At 33.1% G+C, this 13,521-nt stretch overlaps 2 protein-coding genes across 2 annotated transcripts; both read left to right on the top strand.

The window, feature by feature from the left end:
- The first annotated feature begins 2,592 nt into the window (after positions 1 to 2,592).
- LOC122599579 (fimbrin-1-like) lies at positions 2,593 to 9,193 on the top strand. Its single transcript, XM_043772107.1, has 15 exons — positions 2,593 to 2,635; positions 3,042 to 3,200; positions 3,383 to 3,553; positions 3,932 to 4,170; positions 4,644 to 4,815; positions 4,901 to 4,939; positions 5,249 to 5,317; positions 5,426 to 5,542; positions 5,960 to 6,171; positions 6,620 to 6,775; positions 6,894 to 7,093; positions 7,503 to 7,660; positions 8,033 to 8,129; positions 8,631 to 8,722; positions 8,834 to 9,193. Exons 1-15 carry the CDS (start codon positions 2,633 to 2,635, stop codon positions 9,071 to 9,073), a joined length of 2,124 nt encoding a protein of 707 aa, XP_043628042.1. The 5' UTR covers positions 2,593 to 2,632; the 3' UTR covers positions 9,074 to 9,193.
- Positions 9,194 to 9,996: 803 nt separating this feature from the next.
- LOC122601982 (probable long-chain-alcohol O-fatty-acyltransferase 5) lies at positions 9,997 to 11,071 on the top strand. Its single transcript, XM_043774714.1, has one exon. The coding sequence runs from the start codon at positions 10,035 to 10,037 to the stop codon at positions 11,019 to 11,021; it is 987 nt and encodes a 328-aa protein (XP_043630649.1). The 5' UTR covers positions 9,997 to 10,034; the 3' UTR covers positions 11,022 to 11,071.
- The last annotated feature ends 2,450 nt before the right edge of the window (positions 11,072 to 13,521 follow it).

Genomic DNA, 13,521 nt, shown 5'->3' with positions numbered 1-13,521 from the left:
TGATGTCTAGTGACTGACAGTCATGTAATGCTTTTAAGCTTGTCTTCCATATCATTGGGCTCATGGTCAATGTAACACAGCAGTTTTTCTCCTTGTGAATGGTCGGTTTGATAAATCGGTGAGCCTTGTTGCACGCTCGAGCTTGACTTCAGAGCAAAACGACTGGAAGAGTAAGCTCTGTGAAAATAACATATTCAATAAAGAAAGTATGATTTAAGATTCACTCAAGAATAGTGTTCCCTTGTTTTAATGAACAAATTTTGAGCTTTAATCGGTCAAAAATGTATATACAAACGCCTAAAGGTGCTTAACTGCTTATTAGCTTATAAAAATAAAAAGGGTAAGATACAAAAATCATACCTGAGGTTTGTTCAAAATTACACTGGTCATAACCACAATTTAAAAATTACGCGAGCCATACCCATCGTTGTCAAAAAGTTACATTGACCATACCTATCACTGACGGCCGTCAATTTGGCCGTTAAGTCAAGTCACGTGTTGTGCATGTGAGGTATTAAAACCGTAATTTTGTTTATACTTTAGGTATCATTTGTATAATTCACCCTAATAAAAATTATTAAGATATTTATATTTATATTTCATTTATTAAAGTGGGTAGATATTCTATATTAAAATTCACACACACACATATATGTATATATATTTAAAAAAAAAAAACCTATTTCAAAATAAAAATTAAAAAAATTATAAAAGGATGTCATCATACGATACAAGTTTAGGCTTATAAATTCTAAGATTAGACAAACGATTAACCCTGGAACTTTAAACACAAAATACTACAACTTGCTAACTTTGAGATATATTCTAAAACCGTAACGAGTATTCGATATTGCTTTACCCCTCTAATCTGAGGGGATGTCAACAAACCATACGAAAAAAATTATATTTTTTTAAATAGGTTTTTATTAAAAAGAATAAATCATAAATTAATAATAATAATAATAATAATATATAAAAGTGAAAATTTTAGTGGTTTTGATAGTTCTCATCCTTGTTATAGTTATTATACACATATAACAAAATAATAATGACATGTTTAATAATAAATGCATTTTTGTATCAACTATTTTCTCGATATACTTTTCATTATAAAAATTATTGGTTCATAATAAATGTCATATCTACCCAACTTAATAAATGAAGTATAAATAAAACTCTAAAATTCTTAATAATTATTTTTATGGTGAATTACAAGGATAATACCTGAAGTATACACGAGATTACAGTTTTGATACCTCACATGCATGACACGTGACTTGACTTAACGGTCAAATAGACGACCGTCAATGATAGGTATAGTTAGTGTAAGTTTTTGAAAACAGTGGGTATGACTCGCGTAATTTTTAAATTGTAGGTATGACCAATGTAGTTTCGAACAAACCTCAAATATGATTTTTGTAATTTAACAAGCTTAAGCCAAAAGCTACACAAATTAGCTCCTCTAAACATCCAAATGATTTCAAAGGGCTGAACTCTTGAACACTAATCCTGGGTATTGATGAGTGATATTTCAGATAGTGTAGGAGTAAGAGTAACGTCGAACCGTTAAAAAGCACTTGAAAGGTTATTTGATATTTCTTTACATTTCATATTTTCTTTCACGGCAAAAATAAAGGAATCAACTCTTGGATCTCTTCAAATGGACCAACTATCCAAATCCTATAAGGCCCAATACAAATTAGAAAGTAGTTCGTACATTTACAGTTTGTGGTTTTTATTTGCTTTTTGTTAATGGTTTTAGGCTCAATGTCCAATTGTCCATCAACATGGGTTCTTTTTCATGAGCCTTTTGGTGTGACTAATTTGCAAGTTAATCTGTAACCTATTACTCTATTAGGCTATTACCTTTGGTAAATACTGGAGTACAAAAGTTTTATCAGTTTGCAATGTAATGGCATGAAGCATATTTGGTAGGGGTAATTGGCACCATAGTTGTATATTATAACGGGAGAAATGAAGGTGATGTTGCTACATATTCAGGCAAAATATATTGACAAATTAAGATATGAAGGGGGTACGGCGTCCAACTTAAATGTATGATAACACCACCCTCAAAATGTCATAATATGTACGTTTATAATCACTATTATTGTCATTGTCACAAACTTTTATTTGTTGGTGTTATAAAAGTATTGCATTTGTATAAGATTCAATGCTACAACGCCTACTAGTGTACATGATAGCTAAACCTATAACAATACAACGATAGATGTATAACTTAAACTATTACTACTGCTATATCATATCAATCTAAATCTAAGTCTATCTATCTCATCTCAATATATATATATAATACATACAAAAATCTGAAGTTTGAGTTTCAGCCTCATCCTCTCATTTTTGGAACATATTGTAAGTAAAGATGATGATGTGGATATTATAGGTGTAAATTTTAGTTTTGTCAAACGGACTACCAACAAGACACGTGTACAAATCTTTCTTCCACGCGCCGCGAGTAGGGACATCCTTCATTTAATTCACATAAATGTTAAATAATACTGCATAAAAAAACAACAGCAACAAAAAAATATATATAAAAATAAATAAAACAAAAACAGTTAGTATTTCTCAACTGTATGTCTAGCTCTCCCTCCATTCCTAGCTTGTATTCATGGTAAAATGCTCTTCTTATTACGATCGAGTACTTAATTAATAAAATAAATAAACTACTTCATATTTATATTATAATTGTCAAAACAACAGGGGCGGAGCTACCTGTCGAATAGAATTCCACATAACACTAATTAAGTGTAAATTTCATATAAATTTATACTTCGAACATACTGAATATATATATATCCATAATATATAAAAATTGGTATATAACTTCGATTATGAACAAGTATTATTCTTGTTGTGTCCTTATATGCATGTAAACTATATACATATATATATAGAGATATATATTTTGTATCAAGTTGTTAATAATGTGTTTAAGATTTTAATATAGTATGAGTACATTTTATGTTCTGTTTTTTTTTTTTTTACCAAGTTGTTAATAATGTGTTTTGGTTTTGTAGTTTTGGTTGATTGATTTATTGGTGAAGAGTGGATTTCGTTGTTTGTATTGGTTTCGTTGCGTCCGTATGTTGATGTCAAATTTTGAAGGAGTTGTTGTTTCTGATTATTGGCTTCAAAGTCAGTTTACTCAAGTTCAACTTCGTAGCCTTAAATCCAAGGTGATGATTAATCTTAAATCCCTCTTTTTGTTTAATGTATTAAATGGCCTATGTGTTTTTGAATGTATCCAACTTGTCACTTTTTACATCTGAAACTTGTTTCTCGACTTATTGCTTGTTTGATTATCGTTTCTGCTGGAGGTTGATTTTTTGGAGCCGTTTTGTTTTGATTGGTTTTGTAGTTTGTAGCATTGAAGAATCAACATGGTCAAGTACTTTTTGGTGACTTGCCGGCCTTTTTCGTGAAATTAAAGCCTTTTAGTGAGATACTTGAGGAGGATGAACTGAGAAATATAGTATGTGCATCTGGTATTGATACCAATAGTGAAGTCAACTTTGAAGCATTCCTCAAGGTAACTCGTGGACATGTCTTGATTTAGGCCATTTCGACCCATTTACTTACAAATGAGTAATCAGGGCTATGTTAATTTATTTCTGAAAGGGCCAAATAACAAAGAATATGGAAACTAAATGGGTCAAGTGGATCTGTGGAGTCAAACAGGTTGAATAGTCCCGGAAGTGTATTTTAATCTACATGACCTAATGAGTTGATTTATATAAGAATGTTGGTTATTTTTGTATATGTCTTTGTAATTATACTCAACACATTAAATATTATTAAGAAAGTTACCTGTTTCGACCGGCCCATCTGTACCACCTTTGCTTGCATCTCTCGAGTGGAGCTTAAAGTTTATGTTAATGGTTAACCATTAAATGCATTGCATGGACAGGCTTATGTGACTCTAGAATCAGAAGCTGCAAAAAAATCTGGTGATTCAAAAAGCCCGTCTGCATTTCTTAATGCGACAACCACGACACTTCGTCACACTATTGAAGAATCAGAAAAACAATCTTATGTTGCTCACATCAATAGCTATCTTAGAGATGACCCATTCATGAAGCAGTTTCTTCCTATAGATCCTGCTACGGATGCGTTGTTTGATCTTGCTAGAGATGGAGTTCTCCTATGGTATTAAGAATTGTCCACTTTATTATTCTCTATTGAGTGGTTGATCTACTATTTTCAACCGAAATGATGGATAAAACCAATATTTCATTTTTAACTTCTTTTAACCCACATATAGGAAACAAGAATTGTCCTGGCTCTATTTCCTACTGAGTAGTAGAGCCTAAAGGTGGCAAAATGGACCAGTGGGTTGGGTAACAGGTCACTAGGTCAGGTTAACCTAAAAGCATTTTTGTTGTTCTCTTTTAGTTTTTTAAATAGTTATCGTGTTGAATACGATTACCACAACGATAATCTAAATCATTAATTAATGAGATATAGGACGTTGTATGTTATAAATTGTCACTTTGGTTGACAATGGACCCATTTGCAAGTAAATGGGTCAGTATATGTTCGAAAAAAGGGTTGAAATATCCACATCTTTAAGAACCGACACTTTCTTAGTATTTATGATTTATTAATTTGGTAAAATGCAGTAAACTTATCAATGTGGCCGTGCCCAATACAATCGATGAGCGAGCTATCAACACAAAGAGGATACTCAACCCGTGGGAAAGAAATGAAAATCATACCCTTTGCCTGAATTCTGCCAAGGCTATTGGATGTACAGTCGTCAATATTGGCACCCAGGATCTGGTGGAGGGAAGAGTGAGCCATTCGGAGTATTCAAATTTATATCCTGTGTTGATAATGTTACCTTTCATTATCTAATGTTTTCAACTCCATTGTGCAGCCTCATCTGGTGCTTGGCCTAATATCTCAAATTATAAAGGTTGGTTATATTACTTAGTTTTACAAAGCAGAATTCTTGATTCGAGTTATTTAAACTTTTTTTTATTTTTTATTTAAACTTGCTTTCTAGTAAACATTCGATAAAGACACACTTTAAAGAGGAAACAAATGCATTTCGGAAAGTTTTCTCGAGGCATACAATCAACTTAGAATCTGAGATGATCAGGATCAAAGTTGACATTTCCAGCTATAGAAGCAGAATTATAAAGATAAAATAGCTGTTTTGTAACCAGTTCATATTTATATTTCAATCCTTAAATCTTTCTTGTTGCATTTGCTGAACTTCCAGATTCAACTCCTGGCGGATCTCAATCTTAGGAAGACACCGCAGCTTGTGGAATTGGTGGAGGACAAAAATGTAAATTTTGATCCTTCATTATGTTTGTCAGAATATTCGAATACACGGGTGTCATGCATGTCATGATTTTTACTTTAAGTACATGAATGTTATAGATAATTCTTGCAGGATATAGAGGAGCTCATGGGATTAGCACCTGAAAAACTTCTGTTAAGATGGATGAACTTCCATCTCAAGAAAGCAGGCTACAAGAAACCTGTAACCAATTTCTCGTCTGATCTTAAGGTAAGATCTCCTTTCTTTATGAACTTCATATAATGGGCGAGTTGGGTAATAGGTCAGAGCCGATCATTCTTTTAGTGAGGGTTAAATTTGATCTGGTCAGTTTGACCCACCGGCATTTCTTTTCCCTTATTTATTATTCATAGATAATTCATGTAGTAAAGATGGTTACAAAATATATTTTATTAGAATCATAATCAAGTTTTTTTTTTTCAAATGACTGGTTTTGGGAATTAAGAGCATTTGTTACTCTTTGGTGAACTTTCAAGTCTCAAGCTGTTCGGCCCATTACTTTATAGTTAGTTTTTCATTTGATAAATGGTGTATTCATTAATCACAACCTATGCCGATGTGTTCGCATATATATGGCTTGAAATTGCCACCTTTAAGCTTAACAACATCATTTGTTACATTGTGTAGGATGGAAAAGCTTATGCATACCTGCTTAATGTTCTTGCACCAGAATATGGAGGCCCAGCCGCTCTTGATGCCAAAGATCCTACTGAAAGGGCAGATTTGGTACTTGACCATGCTGAGAAAATGGACTGCAAAAGATACTTAACTCCAAAGGACATAGTGGAAGGCTCAGCAAATCTAAACCTTGCATTTGTTGCTCAAATATTTCACCAAAGGTCAGAGATGACCTCTTAGCGTATTTCATTATGTTTATTCCGCAAGTGTTCGGATGTGCATTTTGCAATTGGAATTCAATAATCATTCTAGTGTGCGAGTAGGGCCAAATAAGCGATTTTGCTTAATCACATCAATACTGGCCACGAAAATACTTAAAGGGTAGAGAACAGTTGCTTATATGTCGTTGATTTACCTTTGATCTTTTATCGCCTTCAACAAACAGAAAATTTCAAACACTCAACACAAAGCACATCCAATCCTCTCGTACATTATTTTACAACCAAACACATGGTTTCATTTATTAGATATCATGAATACAAAGAAGACATGGAAACAATCTCTTAATCGTAATTGCTTTCCCCTATGTCAAAATCGAGTTCCTAAGTCCTTGTAGTTTGATAGACTTTCATTTTCTTCTTTGGGTTAAAACTTAATAGCGTCTTGCAGGAATGGTCTGTCTACTGACAGCAACAAAATCTCATTTGCTGAGATGATGACAGACAATGAGCAAATATCTAGAGAAGAAAGGTGTTTCAGACTCTGGATCAATAGTCTTGGGATTTCTTCTTTCATCAACAATTTGTTTGAGGATGTTAGAGACGGGTACATTTAGATTTTTGTGTACAAAAACTTGATAACATGTAGTATAAATTAGGGATGAAACTGTTTTAGATAATAAATATTGTTTCTTTAACCAATATAGTACATGTTGGGTATGCAGATGGGTACTTCTGGAAGTTCTTGACAAGGTTTCTCCAGGTTCAGTTAACTGGAAGCAATCAACAAAACCTCCTATTAAGATGCCTTTCAGAAAAGTCGAGAACTGCAATCAAGTTATTAGGATAGGAAAGCAGTTAAAGTTCTCGGTTGTGAACTTGGAAGGAAATGACTTCGTTCAAGGGAACAAGAAACTAATAATTGGTAACACATTTATTGACTAGTTTCGTGGCATTAGAGGAGGCAATATGGGCGGGTTGGGTAACGGGTCAAAACAGGCGTGAGCTGAAACATGGTGAAGTCATAAGCAGATCAAGTTTGGCCTTCTCGGGTTGGTTTGACTCACATACATTTTCTGTCAACTTTTTAATGATTTTTATACAGGATAACAAAGGCAGTAATAAAATGTTTTGGAATTTCGTAAGCATTCAAATTAAACTTTGGATGACTATCAACCCATTCCCTTCTAGCCTTTTGTATACCAAGACTTTGATCTTTTTAGGTAACTCATAACCCATATAGACCTATTTGTAAGTAAAAGGGTCGAAATCACCACATGCACATGCATCTATATCTCGTGACAGAACTGACTTTTGGTCTACATTATTCTCAGCTTTCTTGTGGCAATTGATGAGATTTCATATGCTTCAACTTTTAAAGAATTTGAGATCACGATTTCAAGGGAAGGAGATTACGGATGCAGATATTTTAAAATGGGCAAATAGAAAAGTGAAGAACACGCGGGGAACGACCCAGATGGAAAGTTTCAAGGTTCGATATGATTGGAGAAGGCAACATGGGCGGTTTGGGTTGGTCAAAACACACAGTTTCTAGGAACTTAATGAAAACTTTGAACTTTTTAAGAAATAGTTAGTGTGTCAAATACGGTTATTACGTTATTCCAATAACAATATAGATTTTTGAAAGAATTGATTTAGGAGGTTTTATTTATTACAAATACTGAAGTACACTTTGGACTTTTGACCCGTTTGACCCATTCCCTTTGAGTAAACATCTTTATTATATTTGTTGTCACAATTAAGTAATTAACACCGCTAGGTACGATTTTGTGCCCATTTTAGTCATCGTCTTCATGTCACACATTGATGGAAATTGGTTTCCTTGTATATATGCTTCATGCAGGATAAGCGCCTTTCAAACGGAATATTCTTCCTTCAGCTTTTGAGTGCAGTAGAGCCTAGGGTTGTCAACTGGAACCTTGTAACCAAGGGTGAAAGTGGTATGCTTTTTTATAATATCAAGATTATGCATATAATATCAACATATTTTGCATTATTAAAAGGTATTTCATGTTTATTTGTTTAAAAATTGAATTTAATAACCGATGCGGTCCTAAAACTTTTGAACTAGATACAAACTTGGAATTTTGAAATTTACAAATAGCAATCTAAAATGATATCATTTCAAGTTTGATAATAAAAGAATAGTTCCAGTAAACGTGCTGGCTCGGTTTTGGACCAAAATCACAATGGATTTATAAAAATCTTGCTTACCAAACTGAATAAAGCTACTTGAGTCTGGTCCTGGTTTGCTGTCAGTTTCATTTTAGCCATGTGAAGGTGTTTCCGTGAATGTTACGCCGGCCATAAGAAAGAAAACTGAAGTATAAGGAAAAAAATGTCATCGAAACTTTAGCCGACTGGTTTATAGCCCAGGTCAGATTATGACAAGCCATGATCTTATTTTTTTTTTTTTGTTTTTTTATATGTCGTGTTAATAGATGAGGAAAAGAAGCTAAATGCAACTTATATCATCAGTGTTGCACGGAAGCTTGGGTGCTCAATATTCTTATTGCCCGAAGACATAATAGAGGTAATCAAGTTCGTTGAATCATATGGGACACGGTGTTAGTGTGCTAAACACTTAAATCCATCAGTCCAACTCCAACATAGGATTTAATACTTAAAAATGTCTTTTTGATAGGTGAACCAAAAGATGATACTTGTGCTTACAGCCAGCATTATGTATTGGAGCATGCAACAGTCTAGTGATGAGGAATCATCCCCGTTATCAGTTGCTGAAACGCCTGAAGCATCTACAGAACCTTCTGTTAACGGGGATGATGATCATTCTCTTGGTCCCGAGATCTCAAACCTGTCAATGAATGATGCAGCATCTGATTCTACGGTTACATCGCCAATAGAACACAGTGACACTTTGTAGCAAGAATAATGCCTTGTTTTCTGTTTGTAAAAACTGTGAATAGAGAAAACAGGAGGGAAGGTAGAATATGATACATAAAATAAATGTTTTCATTTACGTATATGCATATATATTTGGGTATCAGGCGTGTGAAGGTATGAAGAACGGGGTTTGGGATGGTCTGGAGCAACTGACCAAGTCTTTTTCCCACTCACCCAAATGTATAGATAAGGGGGTCCGGGTCGTTCAAAGTAAAGATGGTGGTGTGTATTCAAAGAAAAGATGGTGGTGCGTTGTGGTAGAAATGTAGAATGGAAAAAGTGAGGTGGACCTATAGCTGCGGAATTTGAATATCATTACAAGAGGGTTAAAAAAAGCTAATTTTGTTTTTTAAATTTTGAGGGGTAAATACATATAAAAAAAATTTTTGATACCCTCAAACTGTTAAATACGGAGTAATTGTTAATTATAGCCCAAAATTTTGAAGGGACCAGAATTCCTTCTAGTCCTAATAGGCGTACTACAGGAAATTCCAACATGAAATATATTGATTTACATGAAATTCCAACATGAAATATATAAATTTACACATGATAGGAAATTCTTATTACATACTCTATTTAGGTGTGAGCATTAGTTAATTTGTGTTGTATATAAGACAACTACTTTTGTATATGCATCTTTAGTTGTCCATTCTTTGAAACCTTATTCCAACTTAGGATAAACCAAAGCATTATAACGAACTATAAAAGTATGAACATAAGTGGACTATATAAAAGTCATGGACCCAAGTTACATAATTTTCCATATAAGATGCCATTAAGGATGGGACAACTTTTGTAATTACTTTAATACAATATTACACAACAACGTTTTCTTCATAAAAAACATCATTCTTGTGAACTTTGTTCATTTGATTTTATATATCAACCATCATCCTTCCAAATCATTAGTTCATTGGCTACTCCTTTTGTGGACATCAATGGATGAAGTTGAAATCAACATTATCATTTTTTTCTCCACAATCTTTCTTGCTCTTTCTTACTCTTATTTCATATCTTCAAAGCTTCCCAAAGGTATTTACAAACTCATCTCCCTCTTACCGATCTTCTTTACTTTCTCCATCTTACCTCTCCTCATATCGTCCGCGTTTGCTTCTGCAATCACGGCCTTCTTCTTCACATGGCTAGCCAACTTCAAACTCATCTTATTCGCCTTCGACCAAGGCCCCCTTCATCACACAAACTCCCTCATCCAATTCATCATCATCGCTTCATTTCCTGTCAAACTCAAATCCAACCATAATAATCCCTCTAAAAAACCGTCGTTAAACTTATGGATCGAATTATTCATTTTCCCTTTACTAATCAACTTTATCTATACACAAAAACAAAATTTAAATCCACATCTTTTACTAGCCATCTATTGTTGCTTAGTTTTCTTACTAGTTGACATACTAATTTTCATTTCAAACATCTTAACCAAGACACTAATTGGTGTAGAACTCGAGCCGCCTTCAAACGAGCCTTATCTCGCTACCTCGTTACAAGACTTTTGGGGTCGAAGATGGAACCTTATTGTAACAAATACACTTCGTCAAACAATATACAAACCGGTTAAATCCATCTTTCCTAACAAAAAATGGGCTTGGCTTCCAGCAATTGTGGCAAGTTTTATTGTTTCGGGTCTTATGCATGAATTATTGTTTTTTTACGTGAGTACTAATGTTACTCCTACCAAAGAAATGACGTATTTTTTTGTGTTACATGGTATATGTGTAGTTATTGAACTAATAATGAAAAGGGTGTTGGCCGGGAGGTTTGAGTTGCCGGTGGTGGTTTCTCGGTTGTTAACCGTGGGGTTTGTGGTGGTGACTAGCTTTTGGTTGTTCTTTCCGCCGTTGATAAAGAGTGGTGCCGATGTGAAGGTGTTAGAGGAATTTAGATTGTTTGTAATTAAATTATTTTAAAAACATGGTTGCATGAAATGTTGAATAATGGTCAGTACGTTTTAAAAGTCTTTTGTGTACGTTGTATTTATTTTTGCATACACATAATTAAAGCTAGTATTAATAAAAATATGCAAATACTCGATGAATCAATAAACTTCTAAAATAGCGTAACGGAACCACATATATAACAAACGTAAACATGATAATTAAATGGCTTATAAAACCGCCTAGCTTATTATTAAGATGCATATAGGCGCTATAGGGTGATTAATTCTTCAAAAGAAAATAGAAAATGAAATTGATTAATAGCTATAATTTATTAGGGGGAAAGAGAAAAGTTAGTTATTATACGAGTAGTATTATATTTTTCTTTGTCATTGCACCTTTGAATCTTTGATATAATCTATATTTACTTTTGCCATAATTTTTTTCAACACCTTTGATTGAATCTAGATTCTTTGAAATTGTGAGTTTATTTGATAATTAGTGTTCACTTTATGCTTTGTGTCGGAATGCTTTTTACATATTAGATTTTATATTGATATATTTTTTAAAAAGGATAATTGCAGAGAATAAAAAGCATCTTTGACCAATTCATGAAAATGGTAATTTTATTTTTAGTAACTAACTTTTATTTATTCATGAAAATAGTAACATTTCACACGTGTACATGATGATGTGGACATTTTTTAATTAGTGGACATTTTTTAATTAGGCGACATTTTTTAATCACGTGGCATTATTTTATATTTATTTATTATGTAATTTTTATCAGCCGTATCATTTCCTCCAAAAATGACATGGTTCCGTTTCAGTTTCAGTTCTGACAAGATATTCCTTCTCGTCATTTTCTTCTAAAGCTAATTTCAACTTAATTTTATTAATTTCCGTTGAATCCATTCTTATTTCAAGCATTGAAAAGATGAAAAGTTGTGTATGAAGATCTTAGAGACATAGATATAGCTACTCTTCGTTTATCTCGAGATTAAAAATCTCTAAAATTAGATGCCAAAACATCGTCATTTTAGCCGGAGGGAGATCTTGAGGATGTTCAAGGTGAGACGAGAGTTTCATAGGTCGGATCTGGACCGTTTAAGAATAGTTCGTCGACAAATGACATAGATCCAGATAGCAGAGGTCCAGAGGTTAGCTCAAAGTCGAGCAGACCGTCGACGATTTCTAAATTAGTTGAAGAAATCGAGAAGAAACTACCTCCACTTCCAACACCGCCGTCGTCGGTGTTGGAGTTATCCGACAATAAATGGGGGTTTATTGTTAGAAAGTAAAACTTTTAAAGGTGACTGTTATTTTCGTAAATTAGTCGAAAGGTTCTTTCTATTTTCTATAGTTATAAAGTATGTCACGTCATTAAAATTTATCACGTAATCAAAAATGTCCATGTCATCATGTACGCGTGTCAAATGTTACTATTTTCAGGAATAAATGAAAGTTCATTTTTAAAAAGTAAAACTTTTAATGGTCACTGTTATTTCCGTAAATTGGTCGAAAAGTGCTTTTTATTTTCAGTAGTTATCCCTTTTTAAAATTATACTTATTAAGGTTGTTTACTGTGACATCGGATATATATTAGCTATTATTATAGGAATATATGTTAATTATTATTTTTAATTTATTATATTGAAACTATTGGTTAAAATTGTAAATTGGTGGTGGAAAATAAAAAAAATGTAAACTAAAGTTAAAATTGAAAACAAAAGTCAACAAAAATCGAAAGATGTGATTGATCGATAAGTTATTAAAGCAATTGTCTTTTAATATATTAACTATTTTTTAGTATATTGAAAGAATATTATCTTAATCTATTGTTGACTAGATTGTATTTTTACTTAAAACATCGATCTTGATAATTTTATGGCTCAAAACATGTGACCCCAAAACAAAATTAATATTTAAACCATATGGGTTGCATTTCAAGGATAGCGATTTAATTGTTTATGACTTATTGTTGGCATTATTAGCAACATATATATATATAACTTATGTATATATAATTCTTAATTACTTATTTTTTGTTATCATCAATGACACGTGATTGTTTCTTAACAGCATCACATATAATTTAGGAGGTCTCAAGTTCAAGACATACGAAGAACATTTGAAGGAATTTCACAATAAAGTTCCTTAGTGAAGTAAGTTTGAATCATGCAGAGAGGACATGGTTTTGGGGACAGTTTAGTTGGGAGTTTCTCCTTCTATTAGGTATTGAGGGTGAGGGGCTCTCTAGCGGGGACCCGGTTAAAACAGCGTAAGCTAGATCTCTGTTACGAGCAAATGATCCACACCTTTATAAAAAAAAAGATGATTCTGAAATGAGATATATAAAAGTTTGTGTTATTACATGTACAAAAGTTTAAAGGTAAATTCACAATAAAGTCTCTTAGTGAAGCAAATTTGAGTCCTGCAGAAAAGGCAGTGTATTATCCTAATAAAATGTTGTGCCTTCGGACGGTTTAGTTGGGAGTTTTTCCTTCTATTAGGTATTGAGGGTGAGAGGCTC

Source organism: Erigeron canadensis, chromosome 5 (genome assembly GCF_010389155.1).
Source record: "Erigeron canadensis isolate Cc75 chromosome 5, C_canadensis_v1, whole genome shotgun sequence".
NCBI classification, from domain to species: Eukaryota; Viridiplantae; Streptophyta; class Magnoliopsida; order Asterales; family Asteraceae; genus Erigeron; species Erigeron canadensis.
The sequence above is the reverse complement of the archived record's forward strand: the minus strand, read 5'-3'. Positions and strand labels throughout refer to the sequence as shown.

Coding starts and splice junctions, on each gene's coding strand:
- LOC122601982 (XM_043774714.1), top strand. CDS start 10,035: ATGGATGAAGTTGAAATCAACATTATCATTTTTTTCTCCACAATCTTT.
- LOC122599579 (XM_043772107.1), top strand. Junction 3,201..3,382: donor TTCGTAGCCTTAAATCCAAG/GTGATGATTAAT, acceptor TTGGTTTTGTAG/TTTGTAGCATTGAAGAATCA. Junction 5,543..5,959: donor ATTTCTCGTCTGATCTTAAG/GTAAGATCTCCT, acceptor TACATTGTGTAG/GATGGAAAAGCTTATGCATA.